The 24254-nt window shown below is 41.8% G+C and overlaps 1 protein-coding gene across 1 annotated transcript in view; it reads left to right on the top strand.

Annotated features, from left to right (window-relative positions):
* Positions 1–24254, top strand: part of LOC126456382 (tubulin gamma-1 chain-like) — an 82294-nt gene that overhangs the window by 43682 nt on the left and 14358 nt on the right. The window contains exons 7-9 of the mRNA XM_050092136.1: positions 741–852; positions 7244–7375; positions 23888–24070. Coding sequence (XP_049948093.1) covers positions 741–852; positions 7244–7375; positions 23888–24070 — 427 coding nt within the window. The remainder of the gene's footprint in view (positions 1–740; positions 853–7243; positions 7376–23887; positions 24071–24254) is intronic.

Genomic DNA, 24254 nt, shown 5'->3' with positions numbered 1-24254 from the left:
TAATAACAGAGTAGTAAATAATGTTTTTCACGCTCTCAAATATACCATTAAACATTGATTTATTCGTTATTTTTCTGTATATCAGATCACAAGGGAGAACATCCAGAGTGTAGAACAAATGAAAGTTTATATGAGAAAAAAATAAGAAAATAAATCGGTACACATATGAAGAATGAGGAAACAGCAGAGAAAACAGACTACAAGAATATACAACTGATGACATTAGATTGAATACTTTAAAGTAATAGACAGAAAGCGGAAAATGGAGAGGGAACAAAAAAATAACACCAATGAGACAGCAGAAAATTCTTCCTTCGGTATTATAGTGAAGGATTTTCCTTCATTATAATATAGATTGCTTCTATGATTTCACTCTTAAGTGTAGCATATCACTATATCACTTTTACTGACTTGGAATGATATTATATAATCCACAACAGCTAAGGATAATACTCGATAGACTTTACATTCTTACCAAATACAATGACACATTGTATCGAAAGTAACGGTGTCCCACTGCTAATCGATACCAAGCCTGTTTGACTGGCGACATTTTCAGTATACATGAAAAATTAAATCATTTATTCAAACCGTGCCTGCAAATCGATCAGTATTTTTAGGTAGTTTTTGGATTAAAAATCATGTGCAGGTATTTTTAATTTGTTCTGTCAGCATTGCACTATCATGTCACGCGATGTTTGTGGTACAGTTGTCAATAAGAGAACGATCACTGTGTCCAGGTACCCGTCTTACGCAAAGAACAACCTGGTGAGCATCGTTGCACCGCTGATTCCCACTCCAATCCTGCACTTCCTGATGACAGGCTACACTCCTCTAACTCCACCATCAGAGGTAAGTCATATTTGTGTCAAACTGAATTCTTCGTACTGTAAATCAGAGAAGTAATAAGTAACAGACAAAAAGAAACTTCATTTACCCAGCTTAATTCAATTTCCCAACTCACGTGGTGTAAACATTTGTGGTGTATCTGTCCATCTTCCCCAGTTACTGCTGTACTTTGATAGTGGTACAGTTCCTTATAGGTCTTCGTATATTTCTTCGAATTTTACTTAACTACAAGATGAAAATTTGTAGTAGACAGAATTTCATAGTTCTTTGGAGTTATAGATGAGATCTGCATTGAAATTTTCTGGCTGATCAAAGCTGGTTGCCGATTCAGGACTCGAACCTGAGGACTTCTATCTTTCGCGGGCAAGTGCTCTAGCGGCAGAGCTATCCAGATACTCACAGCTCTACTTCCGCCATATGCGCAAGTCCTACCTTCCGAAGTGGCTCGCGATAGGCAAAGGTCCCGTGGTTCAAGTTCTGGGCCGGTACGCAATTTTAATCTTCCAGGCTGTTCCATATCAGCACACACTCTGCTGTAGAGTGAAACATTTATTCTGCAGATTTGTACTGACTGACCCGCTAGAGCAATGGCAAATGGAAATGAGCTTTTGGCTTCATTGGCCGGGAGGCCTCTTGCGGGGCAGGTCCGGCCGCCTTGGTGCAGATCTTATTACATTCGGCGCCACATTGGGCGACCTGCGCGCCGGATGGGGATGAAATGATTATGAAGACAGCACGGCACCCAGTCTCTGAACGAAGAAAATCCATGACCCAGCCGGGAATCGAACCCGGGCCCGTAGGACGGCAATCCGTCATGCTGACCACTTTTTTTGTTTGTTTGGTCGTTGCGGACGTCACATGACATCCGTTCAAGTTCATTTGTTGACCCTTCCACTCAGTTTTTTTATTGCAGAGGCCAACCAGCTCCCTGACCGAACACGCTGAACTACCGTGCCGGCGTCTGTTTCCACTCAGGCGAAAATTTTACTACGGACCATATAGAAAGCCTTGACAGCGAAGGCAATCAAATGGAAAATGAAAATTGTGATAATGTGGAAGACACTCACTATTAAGAAACAGAGGTATTCCACATATACCTGCTAAGCTCGTTTTGAGTAAAGTCTGGAGCTCGCTAAAAAGATATAACAATCTTGTTCAACTCCACAGCACGGCAGTAAGTCGTTCTTGTTTATATTTTTTTTTTTTTTTTTTTTTTTTTTTTTTTTTTTTTTTTTTTTTTTTTTTTTGTGAGGGGAACTCCTACTTGAGTTTTACACTACACTCTCCGCGAACGCACGAACGACAATGAAAACATTTACTCAACTTTACTTGCTCTTTGGAATATCTGAGCTGAGATAGTTGTTTCTTTCGACATATTAAGTATCAGCTGCAACGTGACAGAAACCTTATCACTATTGGCTCCCTTTGATATTTCATTACGAAGACGGATTTTCACTCTAGGTACTCGATATTTTTACGATTATTTTTGCGACGGTGAGTAACCCGTCGATTTCTCGGCAATGGTTAAGATTATAGATTTGCTGTACAATACAAAGTGTGATAGCAAGGACATTGTGGAACAGGAACCAATGTAAAAGTTCAGTCTGACATGATTTGTAGTTTGCGTGGTTTCCCTAAATCATCCTGGAAATATACAAATCCTTCTGTCACACGACTTCATTTAAATTTGTGTTAATTAGCTGCTGTTCCACTATTAATATGCTGTATTCATTGTCTGGAAGCAGCTCAGTGTTTGGAATACGTAAGCTGAATAGTAGTCAGCGCAGCTGAACTGTCAGACTTTGTATCCTCCGACATGTAAAAGCTAGCCTTGAGCACCGTATACCATTTTCAAAAATGGGTGTCCGAATATTCTTTCCTTCGGGTTCATGATATATTCTGGTAGCTATTCGAAAGTGTATATGCCACGCAATGATTTATACATTAATATTTTAGCAACTTTTGTACTGAAGAACATTACCCATTTTACTGGCCATCGGACGTAGTGTTACCATACGTTTTTACTGTGTGGTAAGTTAGTAAGATATCCTAGCTCAAGAAAACAACAATTACGGAAACATAATTTCCTTGCGTCAAATTTTTGTCAAAACAACGCGATTTTAATTATTTTTGAACAGTGATTCTTGTTCTTAGTTTCGGTTACTGAAATTTAATGGATAGTGAAAGATGAAATTAAGCATTTACGCATAGCGTTTCCTCTTTCGTATTTAAGACGCTGACATACTTGATATTGAGACATCTGACTTGAATAAACCAGCGTAACGTTTACTAGCAATAGTGATATCATATATTTTATCGAAACTGATAACACTATCGGCTGTTCCGCCCAAAATATATTTTCTCACTAGGTAAAAGCTGTGCACTGTCCTTGGAATCACATGTTCTGCCATAACCAAAGCAAATATTTTGTCACCTACTTAGAAGGCAATATAGTGTCGTTGATGGAAAATATTTTTAAAAGTTTTGTGACACTCATTCGCAGAGCCTCGGTTATAATGATCTCGAGCTTACCGGGGCGTTAACCTGTAACCTTACCTCTTTTTCCTCCTTTCCCCCTTGTATTTCACAGGAATAGTGAAACAGTCATTTGGAAAATAACTTGTTGTGTCTCCTCCTTAGTTGAGTGGTACCATGTGTAAGTGATGACGCAAATGCCGTTTCCATAGGGTTTTGTCAACGCAGTGATGCGACTACTCCACGGCGCCTCCTCCAAAGTGCTCAACAATGGACGCATGAGGGGCCCATCACCATCTCGCGATCTATCAGACAAGGGTGCGCACTGTTGATGACACTTCAACGCCCTCGCTCTCGAGCCACTGGTCTGCGGGCTCCGGAATCGACTCCAAGGAATGACGATAAGGCACCACAAGTTTATCTGCAGAAACACGCGGATGTCCTAGTGTTTTTAGCACTGTCGGGCGACGAGACAAGAAAGTTTTGCATTCGAGTAATTTGTATGGTATGGCTACGAGAAGGCGCACGAACATAGCGAAGTCTGGAGCTCTTGAGGCACCATTACAGCTGACAGACAAGATGATATGCTTGGGAATTATCTTCACTACCGACTTTCGACGCACAGCCGCAGTAAGCTACAGACATCCTTTGCAAACCATTCGTACGAGTGTTCGAAGTCAGGGGTTAAGGGCAGTAGAGATGATACAACGGGTCACTTTTGCCAACACTTATCTAGCTTCTCGCATCCCTTAACTGGACCAAGGTCCTCCAATGTCGGTGGTGTTTTCGTGTCGAATCCTCTCGGTATTAGGATATTTTTTGATCACAGGGCTGCTTTTTAAAATCGAGTATGAAACGCTCACCATCCCTAATGGTCGTGGAGTAATTGGGCTTGTGGCGATTTACGTAAGTACGATGATCAAGATGTGAACACGACAACAAAGACGTATGACGGCCACCTGGACAGAAGAACTGGCTTCATCTTCTCGTCTGGCATCGGTGGCGGTGGCTCACATCCCATCACCACTTACCCACATATGAATCCTTTTCGTGCAACACAGTTACGTACATATGGAACTACCGACTACCAGGACGGCAACAGCACTTGATAAAAATCGTATCTTGACTCGTGGACGGTAAGTAATGGCGTAGAGAGGCGGCAACCAACAGTCACATGGTCAGTGGCGAGGGGTAAGTGAACCACGTACACCCTCATACAACGACGCGCGCACCGTGGTATCAGGTTATAAGTGGGAAATATGTGACACGTTTCAAGTTACATTCAGTTCACGTGACGGATACGTCGCTGTTGAAATGGCTCTGAGCACTATGGGACTTAACTTCTGAGCTCATCAGTCCCCTAGAACTTAGAACGACTTACACCTAACTAACCTAAGGACATCACTCACATCCATGCCCGAGGCAGGATTCGAACCTGCGACAGTAGCGGTCGCGCGGTTCCAGACTGAAGCGCCTAGAACCGCTCGGCCACCCCGGCCGGCTACGTCGCTGTGTCCACAGTAGAATGTTATAGATAAAGATGAACATCGCCTGATAGGCGGACCTTCAGCGGCAGCGTGGTATTTGTTTCAAAAAATGGTCGCCTTCTTTCTCCGGATGGTGACGCAAGCAATAGAACCACAGCTACTACTTCTCCCATGTAAGACATATTTTCCCCAAAGGAAGACCATCGCAGTTACTTGGATTCGGGGTCTAACTGTGGTTTTACCTCTTCCGGAAGGGCACTAAGAATGTGCTAGACTTTTGGGACTTACTACAAGAACGTCACTCACTGATTTTGCAAAATCCGATATATCGAACATATTACGCAATTTTTTAGAGATTGCTGCGTTTGATCCCCCACTCAGTTGGGGTGTACCGAGTAGGAGAATGTAATTACTAAATGTGACTATTCCGAACAAGAAAGGACCAGGACACTGGAAGCGATTCATCTTCATACGTGAGAACTTACCGGGCGCCAAGACGAGGTGCAACTGGATCGTCGAGGAACGCACCCATGATGAGGAACGTCGTCTGTTATTGTTTTGTACTGAAAGAAGCAGTTTATGTTTATTGTCTGTTACACCATTTATGTGAAACAAAAAGTTGAAATAGTAAAGCTATTTGCGGTTTCCAGAAATATTTTGTTTTATAAACAACATCGTCTTATTTTCAAACAATAGCAATTTTTATTTCCTTTATCATTTTACCAGCAAAATTTGACTCATGTATGAGGCATTTACTGTTGTAATTATTATTATTTTTTTGTTCTCTACAAGGAAGACTTTATTCCTTATTTCAAGAAGAGACCAATAAAAAGGAGGCAAAAAAGAAAAAGAAAACAGAAAAGTGGTAAGATGACCGCTAGCGACAAGCGGAAAAAAGTGGTCAGCACGACAAACTACCATGGATCGGGTCCGGGTTCAATTCCCGGGCGGGTCGGGATTTTCTCCGATCGGGCACTAGGTGTTGTGTTGTCCTCATAACTGTTTCGTCATCTTCATCAACAAGCAAGTCGCCCAGTGTGGCGTCAAGTGAAAAACATTTGCAACTCGACGACCGAACTTCCCCAGTTGGGGACTCCCGGCCGTCAATGTCAGACAATTGTTTTTTCGGTGAAATGAGTTGATCAGAGACTCCAGCGTGATTTAATCGCAACACGTAGTTCGCAGTTCACAACTTCGACACTACTAATTGGATTCAGAGAAATTTCAAGATCCAACCACTACAGTGAGAGCATTCAGAACTAATGTCACGAGGAATATACTTTGATTAAAAAGAACTTTGTGATTAACTTTTCGGCTAGTTGAGTGGTACGGACCAGTCGCCATCCAATTGTAGATCTTTCTCGACCGCCAAGTGCTCGATGCGTTGCCTGTTCTGTAGGTACGTGCAGCGACCTGTGAAGCGTGGCTGGCTGCACACTGCCAACACTGCCCCCCCCCCCCCCCCCTGCCACTGCAGTCTGTCAGTGACAACTTATAGTCAAATTAAAACTTACAACCAAAGTCGCGACTCGGTAAAGGACCTTCACAGAACGCCACTGTATCGTGGGACGGCGATATGCTACTAAAACTCTGAAATAAAAAGCACTCCGTCTACACGACACGAGTGGCCTACCGGAACCATCCGACCGCCGTGTCATCCTCAGTGGAGGATGCGGATAGGAGGGACGTGGGATCGGCACACCGCTCTCCCGGCCGTTATGATGGTATTCTTGACCGAAGCCGCTACTGTTCGGTCGAGTAGCTCCTCAATTGACATCACGAGGCTGAGTGCTACCCGAAAACTGGCAACAGCGCATGGCAGCCCGAATGGCCACCCATCCGAGTGCCGACCACGCCCGACAGCGCTTAACTTCGGTGATCTCACGGGAAAAACTCTGAAATACCGAATACAAATTTCTGTTTTAGCCTGTGGAATAGAAACTTCCACAACTTATTATCTTATAACTAGAGCGGTTTGACAACAAGTCAGACAGCAGCTATATTTCTTTTAATGAAAAATTGAGCTCGGCATGATACGATCGGTATAAATTGCTCAAAACCTCATTACTTGGACCACACCCGGTACAAACAAAAACTTTGATCCAGAATGAGATTTTCACTCTGCAGCGGAGTGTGTGCTGATATGAAACTTCCTGGCAGATTAAAACTGTGTGCCCGACCGAGACTCGAACTCGAGTTCGAGTCTCGGTCGGGCACACAGTTTTAATCTGCCAGGAAGTTTCAAAAACTTTGATGTTACTTCTCTAAACGTTTCTAGCACCAGCCTCCTTATGAACCAAGAGGTATTCGATGAAATCCCTTCAGTATCTCATATTTCTAGAACTTCCTAAGCAAAGACCACCAACTGAAATATTTTTATAATTCTATGTGGGATGAGCCTTATGAATTTTATCGCTGTATCTTCCTTCCAGACCTATTCGACGCGCAGGACATCTGTAATGGACGTGATGCGGTGTCTCTTGCAGCCAAAAAACGCCATGGTGTCGACGCAACAGGACAGAACGCTGCCTCACTGCTACATCTCTCTTCTCAACATTATTCAAGTACGTTGATTACGTAAGTACCGACATTCAGTCTTGGCATATGGCTTGTCAAGACAGTCTCGTAACAAATTTTGCTGAAATCTATTTCGCCTTATTAGCGAACCGAAAAGACATTCAAACAAACGGTGTTACTGTATATACAGCCCATCGTGTTTTTTAATCGTTGTACGCAACGAAACACCACGTCTTCTGACCGTATTTGCAACTCATTAACACTAAAATTATAGAAATGAGCAACATCCAGAAGCAATAAAATGAGTGTTACAACTAGGATAAGCTACATAATAATAAACAAGTTTATTAACATTCCAGAACTGAGTAAGTTCCATACGCGTTCGAAGAAATTTTCTGTTTTGATCTATAGGAATGACATATTGTATCTCGGATTCACATATTAGCCATAGCCATGTTTATTCTGATTACAAAGTAGCTCGTCAATTAAGAGCTAAACTACCTCAACGTGTCAAAATGAATTTGTTTTGACATGTGGAAGCCCTTTACTTCCTAACTGAAGAATTTCTCTGTAATCATTTGTTGTTGTTGTCGTCTTCAGTTCAGAGACTGGTTTGATGCAGCTCTCCATGCTACTCTATCCTGTGTAAGGTTCTTCATCTCCCAGTACTTACTGCAACCTGCATCCTTCTGAATCTGTTTAGTGTTTCATATCTTGGTCTCCCTCTGCGATTTTTACCCTCCACGCTGCCCTCCAGTACCAAATTGGTGATCCCTTGATGCTTCAGAATATTTCCTACCAATCGATCCCCTCTTCTAGTCAAGTTGTACCACAAACTCCTCTTCTCCCCAATTCTATTCAATACCCTCTCATTAGTTACGTGATCTACCCATCTAATATTCAGCATTCTTCTGTAGCACCACATTTCGAAAGCTTCTATTCTCGTCTTGTCTAAACTATTTATCGTCCATGTTTCACTTCCATACATGGCTACACTCCGTACAAATATTTTCAGAAACGACTTCCTGACACTAAAATCTATCCTCGATGTTTACAAATTTCTCTTCTTCAGAAATGCTTTCCTTGCCATTGCCAGTCTACATTTTATATCCTCTTTACTTCGACCATCATCAGTTATTTTGCTCCCCAAATAGCAAAACTCCTTTACTACTTTAAGTGTCTCATTTCGTAATCTAAGCCCCTCAGCATCACCCGATTTAATTCGACTACATTCCATTATCCTCGTTTTGCATTTGTTGATGTTCATCTTATATCCTCCTTTAAAGACCATGTCCATTCCGTTCAGCTGCTCTTCCAGGTCCCTTGCGGTCTCTGATAGAATTACAATGTCATCGGCGAACCTCAAAGTTTTTATTTCTTCTCCATGGATTTTAATTCCTACTCCAAATTTGTCTTTTGTTTCCTTTACTGCTTGCTCAGTATACAGATTGAATAACATCGGGGAGAGGCTACAACCCTGTCTCACTCCCTTCCCAATCACTGATTCCCTTTCATATCCCTCGACTATTATAACTGCCACCTGGTTTCTGTACAAATTGTAAATAGCCTTTCGCTCCCTGTATTCTACCCCTGCCACCTTCAGAATTTGAAAGAGAGTATTCCAGTCAACATTGTCAAAAGCTTTCTCCAAATTTACAAATGCTAGAAATGTAGGTTTGCCTTTCCTTAACCTATTTTCTAAGGTAAGTCGTAGTGTCAGTATTGCCTCACGTGTTCCAACATTTCTACGGAATCCAAACTGATCTTCCTCGAGATTGGCTTTCTAACAGTTTTTCCATTCGTCTGTAAAGAATTCGTGTTAGTATTTTGCATCAGTGGCTTATTAAACTGATAGTTCGGTAATTTTCACATCTGTCAACACCTGCTTTCTTTTGGATTGGAATTATTACAGTCTCCTTGAAGTCTGAGGGTATTTCGCCTGTCACATACATCTCGCTCACCAGATGGTAGAGTTTTGTCAGGACTGGCTCTCTCAAGGCTGTCAGTAGTTTTAATGGAATGTTGTCTACTCCCGGGGCCTTGTTTTGACTCAGGTCTTTCAGTACTCTGTCAAACTCTTCATGCAGTATTATATCTCCCATTTCATCTTCATCTACATTCTCTTCCATTTCTATAATATTGTCCTCAAGAACATCGCCCTTGTAATCATAATAAACCTGAATTTTCATCGTGGGTGGATTCGAAACCGGTAGTTTCTGTAACACTTATAGTATGAGACAGTTAAGTAAACTGTTACTAACATGAAGTGGTATCGGTTCTCCTTTGACATAAGATGTATACAACTTCTGTCGGCCACTGCGCTAAAGATGACATCGCCTCCTTTATCTGTGAGGAATAACAGGTGCTTGCTGGAAATCACTGAGAGAAAAATTCTGATATATTGCAACCATGCTCTGCAAGAATGATAGCGCAATACGCCCACGGCTAATTTATGGTCCGCGGCCGTTAACATGTCGACCCCGCGCTGCGCTTGTAAACTCATGTGAGATTAGATAAGCAGTTTATACAGTGCAGCGGATTAAGAAGGGGGAGGGCGAGAACGGTGTTTTGCATCTTTGGATTGTGTAGAGGAAAGGAAAAAATAATGGAAAACAGTGTAAAACGGTACCGCTTTGATCGATAGTTCTTTAGTGTATAGTTTAGCAGTAGCGTAAAAGTGTCTTCATTGCAGAAAGGCTGCAGTGAGATGGAATTAAAGGGATTAAAAAAACTTAATATGCGTTGCAACAATATATAGAGAGACGAGTCTGATATACAAGAGCTAATAGTCTCACCCAGAAACTTCTTTTTTCTATATACAAAATAGCCTGATGGTCAGTGTTTACAAATAGTAAATGGTGGTCCGTGGAGTGTTAAACTATTCCACTTACAGGAACGAACCAGTTTAATTCGCAGATTCTCGAAGATGATAACGTTCCATTAATTTTGTTCCCAATACAGAACTAAACGGTTCGGTTCATGTCCAACGCTAGCGGATGCCATGGAAGATTTGATAGCTCACGTTCATGTAAATTACCCCAGTCTTGCATCCTTGCAGCATTGTCCGTTGAGGAATCATCTTTGAAAACGAAATTTCATGATGCAAATCACAATTGCGCCGTTGAATTAACGTGCTCACTAAGGAGCATGGTATAAATGACAACCCACTACACAATGTCCACCACGCTTCCCAATTGAAGGAATACGTTCTAAACTGAATATTCACGTCAACAGTTGGGTGAGACTACGAAATTTTGAGTATAGCAGATAAGTACTGGCAGAGGTGGAGCTGTAAACAGGCCGTGAGTGGTGCCTGAACCGATCAGAGGGAGCACTGTCCAAGAAGGGCAAGAAAGTTCCGAGTTCTAAATCTGGTCCAGCTCACGGTTTTATTACGTCAGAAAATTTCCATGTTCCATTGACACTGCAGAAGGACACGGGCTTTCTGAAATCTTCGGGAAATACTGGTATCAGAGGAACGAGCGCGAAGAGGAATGCAAGGGATACGGAAGGCCAAAGAATAAGTAACGAGGTCTGAAATTCAAGGTACCAGAGGCTCATTTATGGAGTGACCAAAACCTTGAGGAGATTCACAGAAGATGAGCATTCGGCCGAAACAGATGAGTCGACACAGGTTGGAGATGAACTAATTTGCTGGCTTAGTAAGTTGCTTGTTGACTTGTACTGGCACCATACTTACTAGACTGCTGATGGAGTTGACTTGAACCCACTCTCCGAACTGATTTGTCTGTTGATGTATGCTGAAAATCGGAAGTTGCATGTGGTGCGAATCAGGTACTAATTCTGCGCTCAGCGAGCAAAGGGAGCTGTTGGCCATCGTTAGCAACTGCTCCACATCCATCAAATACGTAGATTACGTCGAGGACGCCAGGTAAGATTTCCGCCACACTGCAGTGCGAGTGACCCCGTTTTACCCGCCGTAATCTGCCCGCGCTACTCGGACGCTACTAGGCCGCTGTATTTATCACCACGCCGGAGGTGCTACCGACCCACGCGAACAACGTGATGAGATGCATGCATGTCGCTAGGTGCTAAGTAAATCGCTTCGCTACACGCACTGCCAAGATAATCAGCACCCCACTGAATCGATTATGGAGTATGAACAAACAACTTGTCTCTTACATATTCGATTTATTGTTTAGTTGTCCTCCTGGGATTAAGGTGGTATTGCATTTGCTTATTCTTACATATTACATTCACGCAGGAAACTGCTGATTCAAAATTAGTCTTAGAATTTTTGCATACATCACCTGGCGTACACAACTGAATAATAAAATTGAGCAATGCGTTGTGCTTGCCACCCAACATAATGCCAGTGTATTACATTCAATACGTTCAGTATCTTTCCGTGCTACAGCCATGTGAAAACGTGTATGCAAGAGGGTGGTCATGGTTGGCTGGTGCTTACGTCGGATCATCCTACCACTCTCGACACGGTTCAAACTTCATTCACGCGTCTATGAGTGTTAGAGCAACATGGCTGAGCACACGTTTGTAGAGTACTCCGACATGATCCTTCTGGGTGACGAAGCTAACAGTCATGGAAAGAGCTGCTCGTCGCCGTTATCATCATCGTTATCCACAACGTCCGACTCTATCGCATCCCCTTTTCACAACAGTTACGCAACGTCTTCGAGAAAGGGGTAACTTCGTCGTCAGCAGGCGTGACTGTTTTGCTTCGAAGAGACGTGATACACCCGAATTCGAAGAAGTCGCACTGTAAACAGCAGTGTTTGTGAAAACTGATTAAGTTTCCTTTTTGTTTCTTCGGTTATTAATGAGTGGAACCGTAGATCAAGTGATGTACTGGGTCACATCCAATAAGTTTCCTGCAAAAGTGGTCACGTTATCAACATGGTTTCAAATGGTTGTGACGTTTTTGGATATGGGTTCCAGTTCAAAATATTATCTACTCAGTCCCCTTTACAAGTCCTAAAAGTCTGTAACGGTTTATGCTGTTTCTCCTATTTCTAGATATAATCTCATTTTTAATTTGTTGCTAAAAATAACTTTTAAATTTCACCAAATAAATATTACTATTATCTCTTCTGCATGAGATTCATTCTTGAATCGAAAATAATGTCTTTCCTTCACAGAGAGCGATTTTCTTTTAGATGATGCACAACATACGTAGTCCATCCAGGAGAGAAGTATAAAGCTTGTCACACAATCCTAAATGAAGAATTGCTGTCCTGATAAAATAAGCTGAAAATACAAAAATTCTGATGTTACTAATCTGATTCCCTTATGCAAATGTGTTTAACTGAGAAAAACTTTCGAATTCTCCAAACAAGAGTCTCTGTTTCTATGTAAGTTTGCCAAAAATCTATCTGCACTGATTTCAATCAATCAACTGAAGAAAGAAAACTAATTTGAAAAGATAATATTCTCGTTCACTGCAGTGCTGGAAGAGAACACGTTTAAATTACTTCACTCCAATTTGCGCGTTTTTCACGCAGTTGAAATAGTTTCAATTGTCCCGCGTAATGGCAGCGGCTGCAGCTAGCCAGCGGTGTTTCATCTGATGCTGTCAGAGAGAGAATATGTAGAAAGGCTGTGGCACGTTATTCAGCGTTCCTTTCAGTACTAATAGCCACCATGATTCGGGAAGTCTTTCTGTGGTTGTTTTGATGTTTTGAAAGTCACAGTATTCGTGTATGATTATGTAAGCTTCACTGTTGCTGAGTTTCTTTTCGGAATCGCGACTGGCATGTGCTCAGAGTATAAATGCACGCACTTATCTCGAAAAAAGATTGAATACTGATGTAAATATTTTTAAATACTTTCTGTAACTGTACTTTGTTTTATGTACAGTGACGTATTTGTTAGCTTGTGTAAGAAAGCTTGTGTCGTTCAAGTTCTCCATGGCAGGTACCTTACACCATACCATATTCCAAGAATATTCAAAGCTTTTTGTGACTGTAGAGAAGCCTAACATACAGTTGCATCATTCTTTTTACATTTCCGAGATGTCAGGACCAACAATTGTTTTTATTGCTTTCTGAAAACTTTCAATGAAGGGTGCTTTCCTATCAGAAAGTACAGATTACAGACAAAAAGGTCTGTTCCCTAATTTCCTGTTAGCAGACAGTTACCTGTTTCCAATAATGACATCAAACTGTAATAGGCACCCTTTATTTGCAAAGTAGAGAGGGCAAATAATTCTGTGAAACAATGTTGGTATGCTTTTATTCATAGACAATCATTTTCCAAATTTTAGATGTGCAACAGTTGGTTACATATTTTAAATTATAGCTTCAGACAGTCTCTCATGAATAAAGTAAAATTTACAGAGTGTAAATAACTCTGTTACTGAATCCCTTAAATCTAAGCGTAGATGGGTAGTCATATGGCTAAACTGTGATACTGGACTCCGCCCCTGAAATCTCTGTTGTGGTGTCAGACTGACCTGTAGCACAGCCTAATGTTAACATCTCCTCCTTATTTAACTCCATTTTTCCGTATCTAACGCACATTTCGTCATAAAAACTATAACTGTAAGGTAAATTCCAGGAATGTATATTAGATAATGAGCAAGTCGCCAGGTGTTTTGGTACATATTATTTACATATATCGTAAATAAACTACCAAAAATGCAAGGAGGCCACTAAGTAACTTTGCTCAAATTGGCTCTGTATATAAGCAGAGTAACTTGATTTATGAGAAAGACAAGGCAACGTAATGACTTGTATTGCAGTGTATTGGCTCGTATTTCAATAAACTTACGATCAGACAAAAATTTCATTGCATATTCGATTGTGTGAGTAGCTTAGATGGTGATATACCTGTTGTGTGGTGTGGTATTGCGCTGCTCAGTGTAATAATACAGTTTCTGCTTTTAATGTGAAATGAGTGTTACATACAATCGAAATTAACGTAACCTTTCAGCAGAACATTCGTCTGTGAAATCTTTGTCATTTCTGTAGAAAAGGGTATACTAAAACACACCAAGATGGATCCTAAACTAAATTTTACGGTCTGTATCTTTTATTTGTAAACACTCTAATACTGACTACAGTTAGAGTACTCAAATTAAAACTTGACCCTGTCAAGAGTGGACGTACATATGAGTGTTAGTGCACTATACTCAGTTGTAATATTGTTTCTAGCTATAACTGCCAAACACTAACAGCTACAATTTTGTAATTTCCTTACATACGTCACGTTCCACGCCCCTGCAGTATGCTTCATTCTAGCCACGGCGTTGTCCCTGTTGTGGTACTACCCAGTAGTTTAGGTAAAAGTATCAAATCTTTAGTGTAAGTGACTGAAAACAGCATTGAGGCCACCGCAGAATATTGCGGTAACAGCCCTGCTATGTCGACACGTAGGGCACAATACCAGATGAGCAAGTGAATTACGAGACGAGAAAAGCTGAGCACAGTATTAAACTGCCCCATGCAGCAAAAGAAGTTGCCACCACACTCGAACGAGTCTCTTTGTTATCGACGGTGTGACTAGACACAAGGTTTTAGAGAAACAAATGGGCAGTTACGGAGTATAAATGAGACTGAATTTGAGGACAGGACTTTATTCAATTCGGGGACTTGGTCATCACTGAATGGCTGCAGTAAGCCGCTGGAGCACGATATGTCTGCATGATGTGTCTGCCGCTGCATTGGGTCCTTCACGGGACTTGGTGCCACAGCTCCACAGGCCTGTTGTCCGTGCCTCTGCCACCGCTGATGACGCCCAGGGAGGGACCCGGCGACACAACACAAGCCACCATCCGCCTCTTGTGCGATGGCCACAGGTCGAGACATGCGCGCAGCCGCGTCCGCCATCGCGGAACAAAGAGCGGAGCGGCCGCCACCTAGCATGTTGCCACCCCGCGAAGTGTCGATGTCGCAACCGACCATGGCCTTGCCTTTGACATCAGGCTGGAGTCCTTACCCATCATTGCCAGGTGCTGTCCTAGTAGCCGACACCAGTTGCTCTGTCCAGAGCTCACGAGGAGAGGTTGGTTGGTTGTTTTGGGGGAAGAGACCAGACAGCGAGGTCATCGGTCTAATCGGATTAGGGAAGGACGGGGAAGGAAGTCGGCCGTGCCCTTTCAAAGTAACCATTCCGGCATTTGCCTGGAGCTATTTAGGGAAATCACGGAAAACCTAAATCAGGATGGCCGGACGGGGGATTGAAACGTCGTCCTCCGGACACGAGGAGAGGCATGCCTGCCTCACGTAGAACTGAAAAAATAGTAAAGTTATATTGTTAAATTGTCAACAGATTTTCCACAGGTGTCTCCCCCCTCCCCCCTACAGCATCACCAGACACGGAGGAGGAGGAGGAGGAGATTAGTGTTTAACGTCCCGTCGACAACGAGGTCATTAGAGACGGAGAGCAAGCTCGGGTGAGGGAAGGATGGGGAAGGAAATCGGCCGTGCCCTTTCAAAGGAACCATCCCGGCATTTGCCTGAAGCGATTTAGGGAAATCACGGAAAACCTAAATCAGGATGGCCGGAGACGGGATTGAACCGTCGTCCTCCCGAATGCGAGTCCAGTGTGCTAACCACTGCGCCACCTCGCTCGGTATCACCAGACACGCACCATTCCCTACAGAGGCGCCCCTACAGAATGATCCATACATCTCTCTATGGTACACTATCTCTTTGGTTGCTGTAATCGGAGCTAAATTCTGAAAAGGGGTGGATTATTCGATATTCAATATTACCAATATGCATTAAATAAGTTCTACACTTATATTTAGTACGTACTGGTACATTAAAATATTTGTCTTACTCAGGGAAGGAGCGCCAGTCCCAGGCACGAATCCGCCCGGTGTATTTGTGTCGAAGTCCGGTGAGCCGGCCAGTCTGTGGATGGTTTTTGGGCGGTTTTCCATCTGCTTCGGCGAATGCGGACTGGTTCCCCTTATTCCGCCTCAGCTACACTATGTCAGCGATTGATGCGCAAACAAGTTCTCCACGTACGCGTACACCACCATTACTCTAAGACGCAAACATAGGGTTACACTCGTCTGGTGTGAGACGTTTCCTGCGGGGTCCACCGGGGGGTGAACCGCACAATAGCCCAGGGTTCGGTGTGGGGCGGCGGAGGGGTGAAGTGGACTACGGTAGTCGTCGTGGGGTTGCGGACCACTGCGGCTGCGGTGGGGACGGAGCCTATCCGTCGTTTCTAGGTCCCCGGTTAACATAACATAACATAACGTAACAAGTCTTACACACATTTTGTTCTACAAGCAGTCTTTACTGACTACACATTCAACCGATCACAGAGGCAGCTACTAACAGAGAGAGTCAACTTTTTTGATGGCGCCCTTAATAGTATGAATATCTCAGATAATAATTTTTTTCTGTGATTAACGTGAGAGTAGTGTATGTTTCATTCTTTGGTACATCATTTAGTAATGGTTATTATCATTTTGGTACAAAAGCGTTTCTACATTACAAACGTCACTTAATTTGAGTCACGCATAATATACTGTACATCTTACGCTCGTCATAATTATTCTTGTTGGTGGTTTCTTGCAGAATTTCACACATCCTTCCGTGTGGGGACTCTACGTCAGCCCCTGACATGCTAGCATCGCACATTACAAACGTCTGTGACTAGCATGCCACACTAGCTTTTACATCACTTTGGTGTACTAGTCATTTTGATTTATAGTGTTCACGGTTAAGAAATGTTCTTTACTTATATGTAAGTTGCATGACGGCATAAATACATTCATGTCATTGTTACAAAGTTGGTGTCATATTGGCTTGAAGTTTGAGACTGTTTAGGATTTGCATTTATTTACAGCTTGTTCTTACTCTATAGCAGTTAATGGGATAGTTTGTATTCTTACGTGACAGTTCCTTGGGACAAATTAACTTTTTGCTCTCCCGTTCTGGGTGTGGTCACAAGAAAACGCAAGGGAAAAAGTAGGACGGACCTTCAGACTGTCCCAGTTTACTTTTTACATGCTTCAAAAAATACAAATAAAATCATTATTGTATCGTGTAACATTACTTTACATTAACAAACCATGAATTACGATTTACATTAGTAGTCTTTATGGGAATTGCAGTATCATTTGCGTCACATGTTTTTAAAGGTTCGTTTACAGTCTCTCATAAAGATTTCAGATAATTCATTTTTGTTCCTTTACAAGAAAAACTTCAATGTTCGGTTTTCTGCATACAGCATACTATTGTTCATTAAGTACAATAAATCTTAATACGGTATATTGATAATTTTTACCTATGGACCGTGTGACAGCAACTGAATAAAACACAATTTTAGTGCCATACGCGTTTCGCCTTTATTTTCTGCAAGGCTTCATCAGTGGCAGGTTGCATGGACAATTTCTTACATATTACGCTCCTGTTGCATTTTTGTTGTTGTTCTTCTTCTTATGAAAGCCAATTTGCGGTTTTTTCCATATTCCACAGCACTATGCACTGAACGCTTGTTTTAATGCAATGTTTTGGTTTTAACACCTCTCATGGGATACATGTGAGAGAAACATTATGTCACAGTTAATACTGAAACATGTATATACATAAACAAATATAAAATTATAAATTACATAACTTTCATGAAAAACAATTATTCGCGCCCCACGCTATTGGGCGACATTTTATACCTCCTCTCCTGTTTCTGGATATAACTTAATTTTTAATTTATTGTTTGAAAAATAATCTTCAAACTTGAATAAATTAAATATTACTATTATTTCTTCTGCATACGAGTCATTCTTGAAATGAAAATAATGTCTTTCATTTATAAAGAGAGATTTGCTTTTACGTCATGCACAATATACGTATGTTGGACAGAACTACAAAGTTTGTCTCATAATCGTGAATGAAGAATTGTTACCCTGGTTAAATAAACTGAAAATACTAGAAATGCTGATGTTATTGATTAATGTGAGTTTCTTATGTATATGTCTTTAACTGAGAAAAATTCTAGAAATCTCCAAACAAGATTCTATGTTCCTGCGTAAGTTCAGGCCAAAGTCTATCTGTGCAATTTTTTTTCAGTCGACTGAAAAAAATCTGAAAAGATAATATTCTCGCCGCTGCAGTGCTGGAAGAGCAAATGTTTAAATTACTTCACTACAAGTACCGCGTCGTTTGCGCAGTTGAAATAATTCCAAATATCCCGCGTAATGGCGGCGACTGCAGCTAGCCAGCGATGTTCCTGTTGTTGCAGTAAAGAGACCTAAATCACAGTCTAACATAATAGTGGCGACACTCCGTGTGGTTTCTGTTAACGACAGCGACGGCAGCGCCCCAAGCGGTCAGCAAGCGACACTTCTGAATACAATATCGAATGAATATGAATACTATTGTTTATACTGGTTTGTAACATAGTTTTTACGATAATGAGTCTATGCAGTGCCATAAAAATTGACAATAACTATAAAATGACACCACATTTGTAATTATTTAGTTTCCTAAGTGCTCTGGAAGGTACGCAGCGGTACATTACGGGACCGTTCATTCTCTAGTAACGAACGGATATTCAACGAATAATAGCGTTTTTCTTCAATAATAAAAATTGTTAGTAAACGGCGAAAGAGCTAACTTTTTACATAAAGGCATTGCATGTGTACTCAACAATGTGGAGTTTTGTTCGATAAAATTTCAGCCAAATCAATGATTTTGGAACGTAAGGAACGTATATAAAACGTAATACCTAAATTATTTGGTGCACGAAATAAGCCACCATAGCTGTAGCTTAGGAGAAAACGACATAGAATTGATAATAAATTGTCAAAAGGAATAAAACTGTTTCCCAACACAGAAGAAACCAGTTCCACAACTGTTGCTCAATTTGAGCCGCAAACGGCAAGAATCTTCAACATTTTCGCTTTTGAAGCCAAAGTAATTATATTTATAAAGTTATTCATGTATTAGAACGCAGAGAGAAGTGTAAGAATGGGCGAATAATTAGACATCATAAAAAAATATGGACGTGTCAAGGAGAGTGTCTATGGTAATAACAACAGAAATATAGGCTTTGCATGCATGAAATTCATGTTGGTATTCTCTTGATTTCGGTGGAGTAAGCTGCAGATATACGCATATTCGAAAGTATTTCTTCATTAATAAGTTGTAGCTTATGTCACTTAATCAGTGTGAGTCGCCTGGTTTTACACGTATTTCACGATAATTCATGTCTTTTGGTAATTTACTAACGCATGGAACGCACAATTATAACAACTATTTGTTAAGTAAGTAGAAAGTAATTAAACACGAACATTACGCATACAGCGAATGTGACAGTCTGCTTTCTCACCGCTTGGAGTGCTAGTGTCACACCAGTTGTCAAACAGTAACAGCTTTCACACCAAAGAGTATCGTCACTGTATCTATTAGATTGTGGTTAAATTCTGGAAAGGGGTGGATTAGTCGACATGGAGTGTTACCAATATACATTAAATAATTTCAAAACGTATTTTAATATGTATATTAAAATATTTGTAACTTTTCCACATGTTTTGTTCTACAGGAGTCTTTACTAACTATAAATTCGTCCGATCACAAACGCAAAAAGAGAGCGAAATTTTTTAATGCCGCTCTTAACAATATGAACAGCATGAAGATCTCACATTATAACCTATTGTTCTTTCTGCGATTAACATTACGGCAGCACATGTTTTATTCTCTGGTACGTCATACAGTTATGATAATTATTATTTTGGTACAAAATCTTCTCTCATATTACAAATGTCACGTAATTTACATCACACATAATATACTGCACATCATACACGAGTCGTAATGATTGTTGTTGATGGTTGTTTGTCCAATTTCACATGTCCTTTCGTGTGGGGACACTACAAGTGTTAGAACAACATAGCTGAGTACACGTTTGCAGAGTACACCGACATGATCCTTCTGAATGGTGAAGCTCACAATCATGGAAGAGATGCTCGTCGTTATCCACAACGTCCGATTCCACCACATGCCCATTTCGCCACAGTTACGCAACAGCTTTGAAAAAGGGATAACTTCATCGTCGCAGGCGTGACTGTTTTGTTCTGAAGAGACGTGCTACACCTGAATTGGAAGAAGCCGTATTGTAAACAACACTGTTTGTGGAAACTGATAAGTTTCCTTTTTGTTTCTTTGGTTATGAATGAGTGGAATTGTTGAACAAGTTTTGTACTGTGTCACGCCTGGTAAATTACTTGCAAAAGTGGTCGCGTTACCAATATGTTTTGAGATTTGTAGCACGAAATGATACGTTTCCAATTCAAAATTTTATCCTCACAGTCCTCTCTACAAGTCCTATAAGTTTGTAACGGGAATTTCGGAATAACCTGTATGCTCAGTTGCAGATAAAGCATTCGTTGGTTGGACACTGGGATAGTACAGTTTGTCTATGGAAGGAGATGCTTTCATTACATTGGCACTGATCATATTGCAATTTGATCATATGTATGGGATGCTTGTCAAGTTACGTTAACAGATGACATCCGTTATGTGCTAAGGATAAATTGTTACAGACTTGGTCAACGACGAGTGTAATAGTAATGCTAAACACGTTGAACCGGCACTTGGTGCAATATTTTGTCTGTCTCGTGGAAGTTAGCGTAGAAAATCGAGCACAAACTTCATATTCTCCAGTCTTCTACATACCGATCGTGTAGTGACCGTGAACATAAAAGTTAGACGCTTTTAGTGATCTGCAAAGTAAATGTAGGAAACTGGCTTCGAAAGTGAGGTAATTATAACAGTTTGCCCATAAATAATTTGTCTAGTCTCTGTATTACTTACCCAGGAAAGAGAACGAACTCATGTCCTAGATGGCAACACCGTCATGTTTATGTTCGGGAACCGGCGAGGGAAAGTAAGTAACAGCGGACACCCCAATGTTCTTACAAGTAAAGTGCTGTCACACGGCGCACGACTACAAGAGAATGCCCTACATAGCACATCAATTAACGACTGACCAACACTTATCTCTGAGAACAGTTCTCGTATATCCTCGCTGTGACAGCATTTGTTTATTCTTGCGGAAAAAAATTCTTCCCGCAGTCCCACATTGCGACCGCGTTTAAATGGCAGAAGCTATTCAACAGGAGTCGGTGGGGCATGGCTGTACACTACAGTGAATGTTGTTAATACTGTTCATTTCTAATCTTGGCACAGCTACTGCCAGCAGAGTCAACATAAACGGTGAACAGACAAACGTCCTAAGCGCCATCTGATCGTCGATGATCGCGACAAACGAATCACCTTCACTACAAACTGTCATCTGCATGTTTTATACCCTGGTGCCACTGGATACACGCAAGAGAAAATTTAAGTGGCCATACATGGCCTAACTATGGGGCGATAATATGTACGGCAATAATATTCTTGAGTAGTATTAGTGACTAAAGTCATAAGTGATAATGAATGGAGCTATTAATTTCCTTATTATAAAAGTTTAGAGGGATGCTGCAGCAGTCTTATGGTAAATTGTCAGAAAGTTCAAAGAAGTATATTTGCACACAATCAAACAGTTCATTCAACAACGATAGTGGTTTATTTTTAAAATGTGCGTAACTTCCCATCTACTAAAGGGAGGTTTACTAGTACTCCCTTAGCTGTGTCATGAAGAATTCTCTAACTATCGCCAATGAAATCATCTGAATGCTTGTTCTGCGTCAGATGTTGAGCAAAAAGTGATTTTCTGGGAGACACACCTAATGTATTTTCCTTAAACCGCAAAGCAAAGTTGCTTCCTGTCTGTCCCACATATTGCTTGTCGCAGTCTTGGTACGATAGGCCGCACGGGGTAGCCGTGCGGTCTCAGGCGTCTTGTCACCAATCGCGTGGCTTCCCCCGTAGGAAGTTCGATTCCTCCCTCGGGCATGAGTGTGTGTGTAGTCCTTAGCGCAAGTTAGTTTAAGTTAGGTTAAGTAGTATGTAAGCCTAGGGACTGATGATCTCAGAGTTTGGTCCCAGAGTCCTTACCACAAATTTCCAATTTCTTGGTACGATATTTTATATACACCTGAATTTAAACACCCATCATTGCACTTGCCAATCGTGCCCCTCAGTTTAGTTTGTAGTAGACTGTTATTAGTGAACGCAATGGTCATTTGAATGTTTTTTAAATAATGTATTTATTCTGTCTGAAATAGTTCCCATATAAGTCATGTTAGTAAATTGTCTATTACGGAAATGGTCGTGGTGTACCTTCTTTCTCTGACAACAGTGCCTTCTGATTTGAAGCCGACTGTCACTGAACAAGGCCTGACACTCGTCCCCGGTCTCTGCCAGTCAGTCTTTTTACGATCAATGATCTCTCACCGTGTTGCGTGGCTGCGAGTAGTACACCACTCCTTAAGAACGCGTCGGACAGTGCTCGTCGATACACCAGTAGGTCGGTCCACACCATTAAAAGTGCAGTCACGAGTAAGTCGAAACACGATAGGTTCTTTTCACTAATATGTCATGCCTCTACTAGGACACATCTTAAGGCCGTGATTGAATATAACCGAGTGGGACATACGCGTACATACTTGGTGGTTATCACTGAAGTGCGACTACTCACAAAGGTTCAATGTAAACTGTAACTATCGTACGGCACCAAAACTTGGTATATATTCTAATGCGATAAAACGGAACCGATTTAGGCTGGAAAAAAAAAATCATCGAGGCCACCTGTTGCAAATCTGGTGCTGCGAATGCAAGGAAGACGTATAGAAATGTTTCCATATGTAATGGATTATTAATGATACATAGGGAGGAAATATCGCACAAATGAGAAGGGCATAATGTTGATATTATTAACCGATGCTTATACAATTTATTCAAATGATCACCGGAATCTACGAGAAACTGTACAGCGCCAGATTTGCACCTAGTGGCCAAAAGTGGAACTAATTTTTCTCCAGTGTAAATCATTTTTGAACTAACGCATCAGAATATCTACCACGGCCATATAACCCGGAAGAATTATCAACAACAGTACCATCTGGTCGTGAAAGCCTTCATTGTATGAATATTTACTAAACTTCGATACCATATGATAATTACAGCACAGTCCATCCCCAGTAGCTGAGTGGTCAGCGCGACAGACTGTCAATCCTAAGGGCCCGGGTTCGATTCCCGGCTGGGTCGGAGATTTTCTCCGCTCAGGGACTGGGTCTTGTGTTGTCCTAATCATCATCATTTCATCCCCATCGACGAGCAAGTCGCCGAAGTGGCGTCAAATCGAAAGACTTGCACCAGGCGAGCGGTCTACCCGACGGGAGGCCCTAGTTCCACGCCATTATTATTATTATTATTATAGAACACACTGGACGCCTGAGGAGCTGCACTTTGATTATAACCACCCGGTCCAACTTCACTGTCATTTGTTATATCTGTGGCGGAGGGTCGCATGACTTTCTGGTGCGAATTCTGCTCCATCTACAGCTATCAAAACCAATTAGTGTGCTCTCTTAAGGTTGTAACTGGTATTTTGTATGATGAGCTTAGGACACTCACTCAGTTTGAATGTTGTTAACACCTCTGGGGCCGCACCTCCTGTTAAATGAGACGATTGGCGCTGGTATTACCACACTGCGACATGCCACTTTGCTCTGGCAGGGGGCGGACAACCCCAGCGAGGTGGAGCGATCGCTGTCGCGCATCCGCGAGCGGCGGCTGGCGCGCTTCATCCCGTGGGGCCCCGCCAGCATCCAGGTGGTGCTGGCTAGGCGCTCCCCCTACCTGCCGCCGGCGTCGCGCGTCAGCGGGCTCATGCTCGCCAACCACACCAGCATCGCCAGCGTACGTACCCCTCTCTCTCTCACGCTCTCTCTCTCTCGTAAAGGGCGCGCTTCATCTGGATGCTATCGAGACACGTTCTCATCACTGCGTTTAGAAACTCTGCCATTGATCTGTTTCACCGCGATTGTTGTTGATCCATTCTAAATTACAAATCGACTTGATGAAGTTGCAAAACAGGTTTCAT

This window comes from Schistocerca serialis, chromosome 2 (genome assembly GCF_023864345.2).
Source record: "Schistocerca serialis cubense isolate TAMUIC-IGC-003099 chromosome 2, iqSchSeri2.2, whole genome shotgun sequence".
NCBI lineage: Eukaryota > Metazoa > Arthropoda > Insecta > Orthoptera > Acrididae > Schistocerca > Schistocerca serialis.
The sequence above is the reverse complement of the archived record's forward strand: the minus strand, read 5'-3'. Positions and strand labels throughout refer to the sequence as shown.